Source organism: Phaseolus vulgaris, chromosome 10 (assembly GCF_000499845.2).
Source record: "Phaseolus vulgaris cultivar G19833 chromosome 10, P. vulgaris v2.0, whole genome shotgun sequence".
Taxonomy (NCBI): Eukaryota; Viridiplantae; Streptophyta; class Magnoliopsida; order Fabales; family Fabaceae; genus Phaseolus; species Phaseolus vulgaris.
In genome coordinates, this window is record NC_023750.2 from 11352698 (window position 1) to 11369480 (window position 16783).

Sequence of the window (16783 nt, forward strand, 5' to 3'; positions counted from 1 at the left end):
CCCTTGATCGAATCTAAAGCATAAAGCATCTCAATCTTTCTGAAGATAAAATGTTTTCAAACTAAGTTAAAATAATCGATTGTTTTGTCGAAACAACCGATTGTTTATACTTAGGTGTTTTGAGAAAAAGATTGAAAACTATTTTTCAAATGGTTGAACTGTTAAGAACCAAAACAACCGATGGATTCGAGGAAACAACCGATTGTTTGTTTTGGGACCATAACAGAAAAACTGTTTTATCTTTAACTGAGCTTTAAATGATTTAACTTCTTACGCTCCAGTCATTAAATGCTTTGACCAATCTTTTAATGCAATTTAAGAGTTTGTTAAGATTTGATAACAAACTACATCTTTTGAATAAATTCAGAAAAACATATTTGAGAAAAAAAATCTTTGACAACTTTTTGCTAAGAGTTTTTGATTTTTTCAAGGAGCTGAGATTGCTGAAAGTTTGTGATTGATCAAAGTTTGTGGAATAGGATTCTGCTTGTATTGATTTCAGATTATCTTCTGTAACAAGTGTAATCCTTGTACTCTGAAAAACAAGTTTTGTTTCTGTGTTTGCTGAGATTGGCTGTGTGTTCTTGAGGGGATCAAGATCAACAATCTTGGTGTTGGTGTGTTGGCCAAGGAGAGTGTGTTTCTTAAGGTGTTCAAGGTCATTCTCTTGGTTGTTGTGTAAGTGATCATTTGTGATTGCTTAGTGGATTTCCTCAGGGCTTCTGAGAAGACTGGATGTAGCTCTGGTGTTGGAGTGAACCAGTATAAACATCTGTGTGCAATCTCTCTATTCCTAACTCTTTAAATTCAGTTTTGATATTTGCTAACTGGTATAAACAACTGATTGTTTTTACTAGTATTGTGCCTTTTGCTTTATGTTCTGAAAAACTCATTTCTTAATCAAGGTTTTCTTGAAGTATTTTCATTCAAGGCTTAAAAGTTTATAAAAACCCTCTTTAAACAATTCACCCCCCCTCTAGTTTAAAGCCATATATTCTAACAATTAGTTGGTGGGAAAAATGCTTTCAAAGCAATCCCATTAAAAACATTGTAATAGCTAAATTCGTTCATTAGTCGTGAAAGTGTGTTAAGGGGCTCTAATTGTCACTTGTACTTTCACATAGGACACATCAAGTTTACTTTTCCGTATTTCCTTCTTTATTTTCTTTGCCTTTAATTTCTACGTCTCCATGATACCTAGGTGATTGTTCTCCGTTTGTAGTTGATCTTCCTTTGATCACTATGCCACCTTGCATACATCACATTTAGGGAAAATTTGTTTTGAAGTTTCTTTTAAGGAAAAAATTTGTTAAGACTATCCGAGCGGTAAGCTTTGGCTAAGGGAATACTCGGTATTTAAGCAGTCCTAGTGACTCACCTCTCTTTCCTGGGAGTGAACTTGGAGACAGTTTGACTTGTTGACCTTGATTGAAGCTTCACCAACTCTAAAACCTATTTGTGAAAATATTTTATCACTCATTTGAAATAATATTTTATGAAAATCATTTTTTTTTAATTTCAAAATGAGTGATCATTTACATGGATCAAGTGTACAAGGAAGTAATAGCGAACAAGAAGATGCCTATGGGTGGAGAGAGGATAATAGAATTTTGAGAGAAGATAAAGATAGAAAATGAGATGAGATAAAAGAAATGTTTGGCAAAATGGTTCTCAACCAAAATAAGGACAAAAGGTTTGAAGAAGAAAGACATATTCATAGAAGAAAGATTTATAACTCCCATTATCAATGGAAGGAAGGGGTATGTTTTGAGCCTAGAAGTTTATATTATTCTACCGAGCTTGAAGTATACATTCTCTACTTTGATAGAAACAAAAATGTTGAAGATTATTTAGAATGGGAGACAAAGCTTGATCAAACTTTTAAGAAATACAAAGTGGATGAATATACTGGATTTTTCTTGGCTATCCTATGTTTTCAAGAATATGCTGGGTCTTGGTGGCAACAAAGGCAAATTGATGATAGAATTGGTACAACATCAAAAGTAGAGTATTGGAGTGATTTAAAGGCGTGTATGAGAAGAAAATTTGTTCTGCCTTCATATGATAGAACAAGAAAGGTTAGAGAAGAAATGAAAGAGCTTGTTAGAATAGAAAAATAATTTGTAGACGGAGAAAAAGACTACGCTAGAAGAGAAAAAGAGTTTAAAGAAAGCTTACAAACTCTTGTCAGAAAGAAAGAAGAGAAAGAAAAAAGAGAAAGAAAAAAGAGAAAGAAAAAAGAGAAAGAGAAGAGAACGAAAGGAAAGATAAAGAAGATAAAGAAAAGAGAGAAAAAGTGATGATAGAAAAAGAAAGAATAGAAAAGTCTTTGTCTGGAGTTGAACATATACTAGAGTGCAAATAGAAAGCATGGAGTGGCAAGGAAGGCATGAAGGTCCACATGTCATCTCCTTAATGGAGAGGATTCCCACAAATGCAAAAGGACATTTGTCTTCATGGGAATAGAGAGGATTCTCTCCAATTAGAGGAGGACACTTGTCAACCTCTAATTTAAGAGGATTTGCTCCAATTAGAGAGAGACACTTGTCCTTCTATGAGTGGATAGTTTTTAGGTTTAAAGCTTGCACCTTGGTTGCCCATAGCACTATAAATACAAGTGCTAACCCTCTTGAAAATCAAATTTGAATTGATAATGAAATGTTGCCCAAGTTGGTAGCTCATTTGTCTTGAAATTCTCAATCTCAAGTTTGCACTTCTATTAGTGTTTTGCTTGAATCGTCTCAGAAGTTGGCCACACATCTTCTAAGCTTCTACTTCCCCTCTTCATTTCATCTTATCCACACTTCTATTCAGCCATTAATGTCATTTTCAAGTCCATTCATCCGCAACATACAAAACTACACGAAAAAAGAAGCCAAAACAAGTTAGTTTTGCATTAGTTATTATCAATACCTATCAACAATATATTTAATACGTAATTAACATGCAACAAGTAACAAGTTCACACGTGCCACGCAACAAACGCGCACAACATCTATAATCGCACACACACAATGGGCCTAACCCCTTTCGTAGGGCAGCCACATTATGTTCATTTTAATGGGCCCCACCAATTGGACCAAAGACATAATCCTCACCCGGGCCCAATAGCCGAGTTGACCACTTGCCGGCCCACACCGAGGACCGAACTATTCTCAGAGGATTATCGAGAACCGAACTCCAACCCAGTATAGTCAATACTGTGGTTATTGGTTTCGTTTCTTATAGTTTTAATTCTATTCTTAAGCAAGTTGAGTAGTGGAGTAGAAATTTTATTTGGACTGGTGATATTATGAAGAAAGGCATAACTATAGTTGATTGGGCTAAGATCTGTTCTCCTTTTGAGAATGGAGAATTGAAGATTAATAACCTCCAACACGAAAATAATGTTTACCTTCTTAAGCTTATTTGGAATTTTACTTATAGTAATAAGCTTTGGTCTTTTCTCTTAAAAGCCAGAGTTCTTAAATCTAAGTACCAACTTAGATTGGCTTATAGATCCTCTTCTATTTGGCCTAGGATTAAACAACTTTATGATACTATTCTTGAACATACCTCTTGGACTGTTGGTACAAGTAGTGTTATGGAATGATAAATGGTGTTCTTCTACTTGTTTATCAAACATTGTAGGGGTACCTGGTGGTTCTAGAATCCTGATGACTACAATTTCCCAATTCTGGAATGGTCGTGATTGGATTATTTCCTTGCCTTTACAATAGGTGAATCATTGTTTTGAACATATCATGATTAGGCAGGAACAAGATACTCCTAATTGGATTCTAGAAGACTCTGCTCATTTCACCTCAAACTGCTAGGAAATTTTTCGTGGATCCAGGAGTTCCTTGTGGTTAGGGTAAACTCATTTTGCCTCCATATATTCCTTCTTCCAAAAATTTAGCACTTTGGAATGTTTTTCATGGGTGGCTTCCTACAGATCAACACATTCAGCACAAAGGTTTGCATATATGTTCTATGTGTATGCTTTGTGAAAGGTGGGAAGAATCTATTCAACATTTATTTTTTGAATGTCCTAATGCATTGCATATTTGGAGTTGAGTTTGGAAAATATTTCTTAATTCTGATTTCTCTAATGTGGGTGACCTCCTTTGTTTTATTAAGATTGATGATAGTCCTTTGGTTAATTTGATTAAACTTGTTGTGATAGCCTTTTCTATTTGGATGATATGGCGTGTGAGAAATCATGCTAGATTTCAGGTTAAGATTGATTTATTCAGGGCCATTTACACCATTAAAGATTTCACTTGCCAACTGGGTAATTTGTCTAAAAGCCCGATGAGGAATAATATGTTTGATTTCAATGTGCTTAAGTTCTTTGATATTAATACTCGTAGTGGCAAAATTCTTCATCCTCTACCTGTTAGATGGAAAATTCCTTTACCTGGTTGGGTTAAAATTAACATTGATGGTGCTGCTAGGGATTCTCCTGGTCTTGCTGCTTGTGGTGGTATTTTTTGTGGGAGTATGGGAGAGTTTATTGGTGGTTTCTCTACTTTCCTTGATATTAATACTACTTTGGTTGCTGAGTTTTATGGAGTTATATATGCCATTGAAGAAACTCAAAAGATGAGTCTTAATAGTTTATGGCTTTAATGAGATTTTTCCTTGATTTGTGATGCATTTACTACTAGGATTAATGTGCCTTAGATTCTTCGTAATAGGTGGAACACTTGTCTTAATTATTGTGGGAAAATCAGGTTTAGGATTTCTTACATTTTTCGTGAAGGGAATGCATGTGTTGACAAGCTTGCTAACTTAGGGTTTTTTCATAGAGAACAATTTCATTAGTATAATAGGCTTCCATATAATCTTTTCTTAGAATTCTTTATTAATAGGTATAGATTACCTATCGTTTTTGTTAGATTTTTTATATATGGATTTTGGTCTAGTCTCCCCATGTTTTTTTGTATTTCCTTTCTTTCTTTCTTTTTCTTTTTTTAATAGTACTTTTTTCAAGTGGTGACAGATGGTTGTTGTTACTTGAGGTGTCAACCTAACCGAGATATCAAGTTTTACAGTGATGCCTAACATGAGAGTTTTTATATAAAAAAAGTAAATCTTTTGTATCTTCTTTCTTGTTATATTTAATGAAATTGTTGATGTTGTTTTTTGTTATATTTACTCAAAACGATTCAAATGCTATTCATATTTGATTTGGAAGGAACTGATATTTAATGAGGTAGTGATTAATGAAAGAGATTCTACTTTTGGATTTGTCCACGAAGGTATTAACATCCTACAATGTTGAACATCTTGAAACAATACTTTTCATTAAATATGTGAAAGGAATGTAATGTTTTAGAAGGTTTATTTTTTCCTCAAAATAAAAATAAAAAACATGTAAAAATGAAGAAAATACTTTTGGAACTTTTTACTTGGATCCAAAAAGAATTAACCTTGGTCCTATGTATTTTTATTCATAATAAAAAAAATTAGAATTTACCTAATTCTAAAGGTAAAAAAAATATGTTGGTTAATGTTGATATTTTTTAAGTTTTATACTTTTTACTATTTGAAACTTTTTATAGTTCACGCTAATTAAAGTAAAATATAAATTAAATGAATATGTTTAATACTCTTTACGAATCAAACAGTAAGCAAATGTAGTATAAACTATACAACAGTATTCTTGCTTATTTACCTTAATTTTATTTAAAAGAAGACATATTTCTAAGATTCATGAAATATATTCCAGAAAATATTTCTAAGCTTTCAGAATAACTTATTCCAAAATTTATGAAATATATTCCAGAAAATATTTTTTAAAAATAATTTCTAAAATAAATTTTCCAAAACATATATAATATATTCTAGAATCTTCTGAAATATATTCCTGAAAGAGCTTTTTGGAATGAGAGTGAATTAAATGTGACATTTTGATCATTTCACCTATTTGATTGGGGTGCAAGAAGCACCCAAATTTTTAACACCCTTTCAGCACATGCCATTCCATCTCCAAGGTTTTTGATTTGAAAACAATTCATTTAATGCTTAAATGAACATTTTGATTTACATACATAATTATATTCATGGGAAATTTTACTATGGGTAATGTGTACGTAGATATTATCTACGGATAAGAACTAGTGGGAAATTTCCACAAATACTGGTAGCGGGAATTTATTTAGGGACTAGACTTGGTGGGAAATGCCTACGCCTACGGAAAAAAAATCCTTGAGTAAAGTATGTGTTGATACTACCCACGGGAGCTAATGGCAAATTTCCCATAAATGCTGGTAGTAAAAATTTATCCTTGGTGGGTAATACCTACAAACAAAAGTTCACAGGTAATATCCACGGAAAGAAGGTCGTGAATAATACCCACTATTTTAGTTATTTACGGACTCATCATCCGTAAGTAAATTTCTTACATCCATATAATCTTTTTCTGGATAATACTCATTTACCGATGGATTTTTGTTGGTACCTAAGGATTCTGGATCAGGGTAAATTTGATCGTTTTGTAGTGCAAGAAAATCACTCTTGAACCCTACAAGAGTGTTCTACACAACAAGTAACCCGCAATTACCCTATTGCAATTAAAAATCTCATCCAATAATAGTTTAACACTCAGAAAACAAAGAGACAATAAACAATCACACTTGAATTACTTCAAAGGTTTAGGATATCTCCGTGTAATCCGAAAAACTCCAAACAATTGCTCCAAGAAAATAGTTTTTAACTCAAGAAAAATAACTCTCAAAAAGTTGAAGTATTTTCTCACATGTCTAATTTCAAAAGTTCTCTTTAAAACATTAAAAGGGAAATTTATATGAAATTTGTTCTGTTAGTTTTAATGGACTAAAACTTTATTTGAATTTTAATTTGTTGATTTCAATTAAAATACTTTCTAGAACCATCTGAGATCTTAAATAATTTAAATAAAGTAAATCTTCTGTTTATCCGGCTCCTTATATTATAGTAGACTTGTGCTGCTTATATTATAGTAGACTTGTGAAACTCTGTTTGTCACATACAAAACTCTTAGTTTTTGCTGGTGAGGATGTTTTAATAATATTAAGCACAGAGAAATGTTCTTTGCTGCAAAGACTATTCCAAAGAAAGGACAGTCAAATTTGGCCTAAAATCTGCCATATCCATGGTATAAACATTGACGGTAGATGGATTTAATGAGCAGGTAATTCTCCTTCTTTCACTTTCTTCATCAACATCTAACCATGGAAAACTATTTTGTCAAAGATATCTTTCATTTCTTGTCTTTCTCCTTTCAGATTTAACTTATTGCATTCAACTAGCCTTCAATTAGTTAACTGTTCAGTTTGATACTTGACTGGAATTGCAAGTGTAAAGGAAACCTAACTTTTTGTATAAGCATTCATGTCAATTTAATTTAAATGTACTTACTGCATAAGTAAGTGCATAAGTAAGTACTGGTCTTTTTCTTATTCTTTACAGTTTGTCTGTGTGGTATGTGCCAAGATTATGCTTTGTATTGTGGTGAATATGGGAGACAGATCATTTCCACAAAGATTATGCTTTGTATTGCTTTGAATATGATCTCAACAGCTTGAATTTTACTTGGAAGCCTTTTCATAATGCTAGGCATTTCAAATGCTCTGCTTTGACATATCTGAAGTTTTGTTTTTCCCATTATTCTTGTGTTGTAGGAAATTGTTATATACTGCACTCTAGCAGGTCCTCACTTTTGTGTTTGATGGACTGATGGATTTGGGTTGAACGCATCTGAAAGCTAAATCTCAGCATGCGGAGGTTGAATTTCTCATACTGCTTATTATGCATTTGAAATGCTGAAAAGGAACTGTACATGTTGAAAGGAGTGAATCCCATCTTATAACTACTGATATGCACTAACACCAATGCACTGAATGAGAAAGAAATGAAATCTTCCATTCAAAAGCTTTTGATACAAAAGATATGAGTAGAGGTTGTGGTTTCATCAGTAGTAAATGGTTCCACTATTTCCTCAGAGATCAAACTTCCATAAGAGAAGCTTCAGCACCTATGGACTGAGTTCTGGCAAGTAAATTCTATCTTTACAATTTTAATGCCAATTCAAATCACATATTTACGGAAGTCAAATAAATTTCAGGGAGAAACTTCACTACAATAGTTCAAGCTCAGTATAATCATGTCATAATATTCTTTTATTTCTTTTCTTTTCTTTATCAGGATGCAAACTTGTAACCAGCTATACATTTCAACGTTACCATTTTTTGATAGCAAAATAGAAAGCATCAAGTGATGTGCTGATTTATGATTTGCCAAAATCCATAATTTGCCACACTTTTTCTCCAACAGTGTCATCAATTAGTATATATTTTGTTTGTATGTGCAGCATGTAGACTAAATCTCATATATATGGAATGTATCCATCCTACTTCATTTGAGAAATACGTGAACTGCTCTGGTGCTTTAACCCATTCTTTTCGTAGTTAAATTCAATCTAGCTCCTGCAATAAAGCAGGTCAATTCTGCATATTTTCACAATTTATTGTTAAGAGCTTCTCTTGTCATTTTCTCCTGGGTTGGATCATATGCATCTCTAAAATTTAGTTCACAGTGTTACAATCTCATGCTAGAGATGCGTCACAGCATAAGCTTTACAGCAAATTGTATCAGTAGATGCATAGTCCTGCAAATAATATATTTACAAAAAATATCATTGCCAGGAAAACTGTAAGTAAAACACCTAGAGCTCATATTTTCATGTGCTTAAAGCTGAGCTTCAAGGCCAAATGGTGGAGGAAATGAGGACAAGGTCTGAAATGGCAGGGTGCTCCAGTTAAGGAAAGCGTGGAAAAAGGGAATAAGATTGATCCATTACACTGTCTGCAGCTTCATCTGAAAAATTTCCTTAATTATACTCAGCTTCATCGTTTCTTATTTTCCTTCACATTAGACTCGGCTTCATTGTTTCTTATTTTCCTTTACGTTAGACTCACTGCTTTTGACGCTTAATATCAGACTGGAGGGGTGGTTTTATCTGAGGTCATGAAGTTTACTGAGAAAAAAACATCAACTTCACTGAGAATTCATATGTATATATCATATGGATTCTATTAAAGAAAGTCATTGTAGTTTGAAAAACTTGGTGTAAAGGTAGACTAACACTCATTTTCTTTTATTCCCCTCAAACCATTTCCTGTCCGAAAAATTATATACAAATTTTATGTTTTCGTATGAAAATGCAAAAGTTGTCTTTGACTTCATGTTTGAAATCTGTTTTGAATTCTAAGAATAAAGACATTAATGATTTATAGTCTCAACGTTGTGAGGACAAAAGAAATTCTTAAGAATTTTTCTTTTGTTGTGATAGAGTGATTCAAGGAATTGGATTAAGTTGGCCAATTCCAGATTGAATTTCTCTACTTCAGAGTTTAATAGACTTGTACGTATGGTATCTCATAAAGATAAAAACTCACAAAACTATTATGATAAGATTTTGAATTGAAGGTGTCATGACTTTTTATATAATTTTAGGAAAAGATTTTGTTGACAGCCCAACAGTAAAAAACACATATACTTAACAATCATTTATAATAATATAATAATATTTTAAATTAAAAAATAATAATATAATTAAAATATTAATTTATTAAGGTGTAAAGTGTGTGTTTGTTACTATAGTGTTAATATATCAGCATCCACAAATTTATTATTGGCTTATATGTCCCAAATCTCCCCTATGTCTCACCGACACATTTTTGCTTTTGTTTATGCATTACAGATTCTCTCAAACATGTCCATTAATTAAGATATTTGTTTATACTTAAGCCCTTTACTTTTGCCTGTGTTGGTACTGCACTCAATTTCTTTGCTTCCTACCTTTTGTTCACAGCTCATACAAATTTAGTTATCTATTTGATCATACTTAAGTTTTCAACTTTCAAGTAGGACAAAACAAATATCAAACTTTCAATTAGCTATGAGAATATTTTTATCTATTTTTCATATTTTACTTGGAAGATAGTTAAGATATTTCAATGTGTAAACTAATTTAAGATTATTTTTTTTAATTTGCTTTGACAGGAACAGGCATAAGTTGTAGGTTTTAGGAATTACAAAGTTTAAAGGACAAAGTTGTTTCAGAGTTATAGAACATTTACTATATATTGACTATTACAAAATTCTTAACACTGTTTATTTATGGTTTTTCTCTGCTTTTACTGATACGAGCTTCATCTGTTTGTATGTTCAGGAGCGCTAACTTTTATTCATTTTGTATCCACCATTCAAGAGTAATGACAATCCTGGTTTTTCCAATCTTTCATTTCTCATCATGTCTCTTTAGGTAAGTTTCTTCCACTCACAATGCTTCCAACTTTGATTTTATAAGAAATTTTAAATATCCATGTGTATCTTATTTACTTGTCTGTTGGGGTATTCACAGTTCATTCAGATTTTTTTCAGCACTGACATCCTGGCTTTTATCATTTATCATTGCAAATTTGGATGTGACTTTTTACTGGAGATGAACAACATACTGAAGTTGTCACAAAATTTTACTTAATTTGGATGCTTCTCTTCTATCAGTACAAAGATGATATGATCAAATATTACTGGAAGAATTCAGAATACCAAATCTTGAAAGAAACTCATGACATTTGTTCCTTCAAAATAAGTAAATAACTTCCTGCCCTTTCATTTCACTTGAAGAAAATTTAACGCTCACATTAATCAATAAAATGATGAATAAAAAATAATAAGAAAGTGAAAATTGTACAAAGCATTTTTACAGCTAAATTAAGTCCTTGAAATTAATTGCTAGAAATGATAAACCATAAATCTAATGTCGAATTTGAAAAAACTCAAAAGCCGTCCCAGAAAGCATAATACAACTCATACAAAGTCATAATGTGGTTAAATAAATTTTTATACATTACAATTTATCTTTTAGACTGATTACCTCCACAAGGACCGTGCAAGATGATATCTTAAAGCAAATGGGCACACTATTGCGAAATCACTCAAAAGAGATAATGGATGCTTGATTTGAACATGAATTATGTAAGTTCTGTTTTTCCCATATCAGATTTAATTGCTGCCTCTCAGATCTTTAGTCAACTATGACCACATGTATTACATCATCAACCATACTTTACTGATGATGTCTTGATTCTCATTCATTGAATTTTTAATTAATATATCTATGCTGAATTTTCAAAAAGCATCCGACCATGAACCTTGAAAAGGACATACCAGTAGACTTTTTAACTAGGAATCTTTAATCTCAACCATCAAAATTATAAATACATAGTCAACGGCTTATTTTGATGGCAGCTACTGACGGAGAATAGAAAGCCCAAATCTGCTCACAAAAAACTCTTGTATTTGCTTTTTTGTTTGTTCATGAGATCATGGCTTTAGCCGTGGTAGGTGGTGCACTTCTCTCTGCTTTCCTTGACGTACTTTTTGAAAGACTAGCTTCCCCTGAGCTTGTCAACTTGATCCGTGGAAAGAAGCCTGACAAGTTGCTTCAAAAGGTGGAGAACCAGCTGATAGTTGTAAGAGTTATGCTTGCTGATGCTGAGAATCGACAAATCTCAGACTCCAATGTCAAAAAGTGGCTCGATGTTCTCAGAGATGTTGTCTACCAGGTTGACGACTTACTTGATGAAGTTTCTACTAAAGCTGCTACTCACCAGGAGGTAAGCAATTCCTTTTCTCACCGTTTCAAAAGGAAGAAGATTCTTAGAATTAATAAGTTGGAAGACATAGTTGAAAGATTAGATGACATTTTAAAACAAAAGGAGAGTCTTGATTTGAAGGACATTCCAGTGGAGAGACACCAGCCATGGAAAGCTCAGCCAACATCTCTGGAAGATGGATATGGTATGTACGGTAGGGATAAAGACAAGGAGGCCATAATGAAAATGGTGTTAGAGGACAGTGATGGTGAACAAGTGTCGGTGATCCCTATTGTAGGCATGGGCGGGGTTGGAAAAACCACTTTGGCCCGATCTGTGTACAACGATGGCAAATTGAAGCAGCAGATATTTGATTTAAAGTCATGGGTTTGTGTTTCTGATATCTTTGATATTGTGAAGGTCACAAAAACTATGATAGAAGAAATTACCCAAAAGCCTTGTAAATTGAGTGATCTAAATGCCCTTCAACTTTACTTGATGGACAAACTGAAAGGTAAGAGATTCCTCATTGTCTTGGATGATGTTTGGATAGAGGATTCTGAGAATTGGAGTAGTCTTACAAAACCATTTCTAAGTGGGATTAGGGGGAGTAAAGTTCTGGTGACAACCCGCAATGAAAATGTAGCGGCTGTAATCCCTTTTCAAGCTGTTAAAGTATATCATCTAAACACATTGTCAAATGAAGATTGTTGGTTGGTGTTTGCAAACCATGCCTTTCCTTCCCCAGAAGGCAGTGAGAATAGAGGAACTCTAGAAAAGATTGGAAAGGAGATTGTTAAAAAGTGTAATGGGTTGCCTTTAGCTGCACAGTCACTTGGAGGAATGTTGAGAAGAAAACACGCTATTAGGGATTGGAATAACGTACTTGAAAGTGACATTTGGGAACTTCCTGAAAGTCAGTGTAAAATTATTCCAGCACTCAGGATTAGTTATAATCATCTCCCTCCACATTTAAAACGGTGTTTTGTATATTGCTCACTGTATCCCAAGGATTATGAATTTAGAAAAGATGATCTGATACTGTTGTGGATGGCTGAAGATCTTGTAAAAGAATCAAAAAAAGGAAAGACATTAGAACAAGTTGGTCAGGAGTATTTTGATGATTTGGTTTCGAGATTGTTTTTTCAATCTTTTGGTGATTATTTTGTAATGCATGACCTGATGCATGATCTAGCAACATTCCTTGGCGGAGAATTCTATTTCAGAGCAGATGAACTTGGAAAAGAAACCAAAGTTGATAGAAAGACTCGTCATTTGTCGTTTACAAGATTCCGTGATCCAGTCTCGGATATCAAAGTTTTCGACACAGTAAAGTTTCCAAGAACTTTCTTGCCGATCTATTGTGAAGATTCTCAGTTCAACAACGAAAAGGCACCACTTATTATAGTGTCGAAGTTTAAGTACTTGAGAGTTTTATCATTTTGTGGTTTCCGAAGTCAGCTTGCTCTGCCTGATTCAACAGGTGAATTGATCCATTTGCGTTATTTAAATCTCTCTCATACAAGTATTAAAACACTACCGGAGTCATTGTGTAACTTGTATAATCTACAGACTTTGAAGTTGAGTTGGTGCTTCAATCTGACTAAGTTGCCTAGTGCCATGCAAAATCTTGCAAACTTGCGTCATCTTAAAATTCTTCAGACTTCCATAAAAGAGATGCCTAAAAGAATGGGGAAACTAAATCAATTACAGAGGTTGGACTTCTATATTGTGGGCAACCATAAAGAGAATAGCATCAAAGAACTGGGAGGACTTCCAAATCTCCATGGCTGGTTTTCTGTTAAGAAGTTAGAGAATGTAACAAAAGGTGAAGAAGCATCAGAGGCCAGGATAATGGATAAGAAGCACATCAATGATCTATCCTTGGAATGGTCTATGGGTAACGACAATAGCATCGACTTCAAAATTGAATTAGAAATACTGAGCAGGTTACAACCTCACCAAGACCTGAAATCGCTGTCAATATGCGGTTATAAAGGAACCAGATTTCCTGAATGGGTGGAAAGTTTTTCCTACCAAAATATAACATATCTGTATTTAAAAAATTATAACAACTGTTGCATGCTTCCTTCACTTGGGCAACTACCGTCTCTCAAGGACCTCCGTATTTCAGACATGAATTCGGTGAAGACTATTGATGCAGGCTTTTATAAGAAGGAAGATTGTTCATCTGTTAAGCCCTTTCCCTCCCTTCAATCTTTATACATTTATGATATGCCTTGTTGGGAGGTGTGGAGTTCCATCGATTCAGAAGCTTTTCCTGTGCTTAAGGATCTTCATATAAAGAACTGCCCCAAATTAATGGGAGATTTGCCAAATCACCTTCCTGCTCTGAAAACACTCAAGATTACAAATTGCGAGCTTCTTGTCTCTACCGTCCCAAGGGCTCCCACTCTTCCAACGTTAGAGACTAAAAGCAACAAAGTAGGGTTTCATGTGCTTCTTCTTTTTGTGGAACATATAGACATAGAAGGAAACCCAATGGTAGAGTCCATGATGGAGGCCATCGCTAACATCCAGCCTACTTGCCTCCAATCTTTAACATTAAGGAATTGTTCGTCAGCCGTATCGTTTCCAGGTGATCGTCTTCCTGCGTCGCTGAAAAGTCTGTATATCAGTGGTTTAAAGAAACTGAAGTTCCCCATGCAACACAAACACGAATTACTGGAATCACTGTCAATAAAGAATAGTTGTGATTCACTCACGTCTCTTCCACTGGTTACCTTTCCAAATCTTGTAAGTCTTAAAATCATCAACTGTGAAAGTATGAAATCTCTTTTGGTCGTAGGGTCAGAGTCGTTTAAGAGACTCAATTCTATTGATATTAGCTTCTGTCCCAACTTTGTATCGTTCCCGGGAGGATTGTCTGCGCCCAATTTGACTCGTTTCATTGTTTGTAACTGTGAGAAGTTGAAGTCATTGCCCGATCAGATGTCTACTCTTCTCCCAATGATGGAATATCTTGAGATATCAAACTGCCAACAGATTGAGACATTTCCAGGAGGGAGTATGGCACCTAACTTGAGAAGAGTTGTTATCAGTAATTGTGAGAAACTAGTGAGCCGTCAAGCATGGGTGTCTATGGACATGGTTACTACTGTCATTGTCAACGGTCCATGTGATAGCATCAAGTCCTTCCCAAAGGAGGGATTGCTGCCTCCCTCCCTTAAGTCTCTGCGTCTCTATAACTTCTCAAGTCTGGAGACGTTGAACTGCAAGGGCCTTCTCCATCTCACATCCCTGCAAAAATTGCACATTGAAAATTGTGAAAAGCTGGAGAATATCGGGGGAGAAAGGCTGCCGGTCTCTCTAATAAAATTAAGCATAAAGGAATGTCCCTTGCTGCAAAAGCGATGACACATTAATGGGCGTGAAATTTGGGCTAAAATGTGTCATGTCCGTGGGATAAAGATAGACGGTAAATGGATTTAAAGTAATTCTCCTTCTTTCAGTTACATCATCAACATCTAACCAAGTTATTGCATTCAATTAAACGTCTTGAATTGGCGTAATTGTTCGGTTTGACACTGGACTGGAATTGTAAGTGTTAACCAAGCCTAACATTTTGTGTATATATTTTATTGAGTATTCGTGTCATTTTAATTGAAACGTGCTTACTGCAGAAATGAATACTGGTCTTTTTCCTATTCTTTGCAGTTTGTGTGTGGTGAGTGCCAAGATTCTGCAGTTTGTTTTTGATGGAAGGATGAATGTATGAAACTATATCCAGCATGTGGAGGTTGTGGTTTCATCATTGTGGAAGGGTTTCATAATGTCCTCAAAAGACAGTTAAAAATTACTATATATTATGTTTGCGTTTGAAGGATGGAGAAGAATCTCACGTATGAAATGTGTCTATTTTACTTCAACTTAGAAATACATTAATGTACTACTGGTGGTTTAACACATTATTTCATAGCTCATACAACAGACTGCTGCAATAAACAATATATCTCTGCGTATTTACACGTGAAGAGCATACATAATATGTTTTTGGGCATATTATTAAGTTTACAGAGGGCACTTCTGAGTCTTATAATAGAATATTGTTATTATCAATTTAGGAGAAAAATAGATATGCTGAACCAATATGAAACGGTGAAGTTGAAACGAAGACAGCATAGGGATGGGTTTGGTTAAACAACTTTGGAATAAACATTCACAATTAATCACCTTTCAATCTATCAGTGTACATCCGGATAACCAATACAACATTATAGTGACAAATCATATAATCCAAAATAATAATAATAATCATAATAATAATAATAATATTAAAAGGGGAGTTCCTAGAATTATTATGGTATTCATATCTTTTAATAATACAAAAGAAGTATTATAACATATTGTACTCTTACATATTTTAGCGTTAGATAATTTATATTAGATATTCATTTTTGCTATTTTCTTGGTATTACTTCTCCTTCAAAGAAAACTAAATATAGAATCATCATAGCTTTTCTGGCTCTATACCCAATACAAGGCAGGATCATAACATTAAAAATCATCATAGACCATAAAGGTGTTGAACTGAAAACATTCATAAGAAATATTGAATCAAAGTTCTGAAAAAAGATTGAAATAGGAAAAAGACTTACAAAAACCATGGAAGATACTTGCTCAAGACGAAAATAGATTTTATAAGAGTTTCTTACAACAAGCTTCTAGTGAACTCTGTCTTAAGAGCTTCATTTATGTAGACATATTACAATACTTGTGACAAATAATTTTACATATTGTTTTGGCTCTTGTCTTGTCAAATATTGACATATGCTTCAGTTATTGTTTTGATTCTTTTTACTTTTTCTTGATGGTAGACAATGTCTTGGCATACTACGATTAATGGAGTCTTCAATAATACATGTCTTCATTGCAGAGATAAAGACTGGATGTATTGGCTTTGTTTGAGCCTTTTGAAGAAGTAGCTTTTTGAAGAGCTCTTTCAAACTCTTTTTTTTATGTTGTTAATGCTAAGGTTACCATTAGTTGTTGTTTCTCTGCTAAGAATAATGTGTCTTGTTTGAGTGTAGGTCTATCTTTTCTCCCTGAATTATTCTTTAACTATTCTTGGATCTTGTTCTTGCACACTAATTTATTGTTGAATTTTCTCCACCATTTGATCTTTATCTTTCTTG

At 33.8% G+C, this 16783-nt stretch overlaps 1 protein-coding gene across 1 annotated transcript; it reads left to right on the top strand.

The window, feature by feature from the left end:
- The first annotated feature begins 11284 nt into the window (after nt 1-11284).
- Nucleotides 11285-15570, top strand: LOC137819463 (putative disease resistance RPP13-like protein 1). Its single transcript, XM_068623319.1, has 2 exons — nt 11285-15188; nt 15306-15570. Exon 1 carries the CDS (start codon nt 11358-11360, stop codon nt 15003-15005), a length of 3648 nt encoding a protein of 1215 aa, XP_068479420.1. The 5' UTR covers nt 11285-11357; the 3' UTR covers nt 15006-15188; nt 15306-15570.
- Nucleotides 15571-16783: the final 1213 nt, after the last annotated feature.

Coding starts and splice junctions, on each gene's coding strand:
- LOC137819463 (XM_068623319.1), top strand. CDS start 11,358: ATGGCTTTAGCCGTGGTAGGTGGTGCACTTCTCTCTGCTTTCCTTGAC.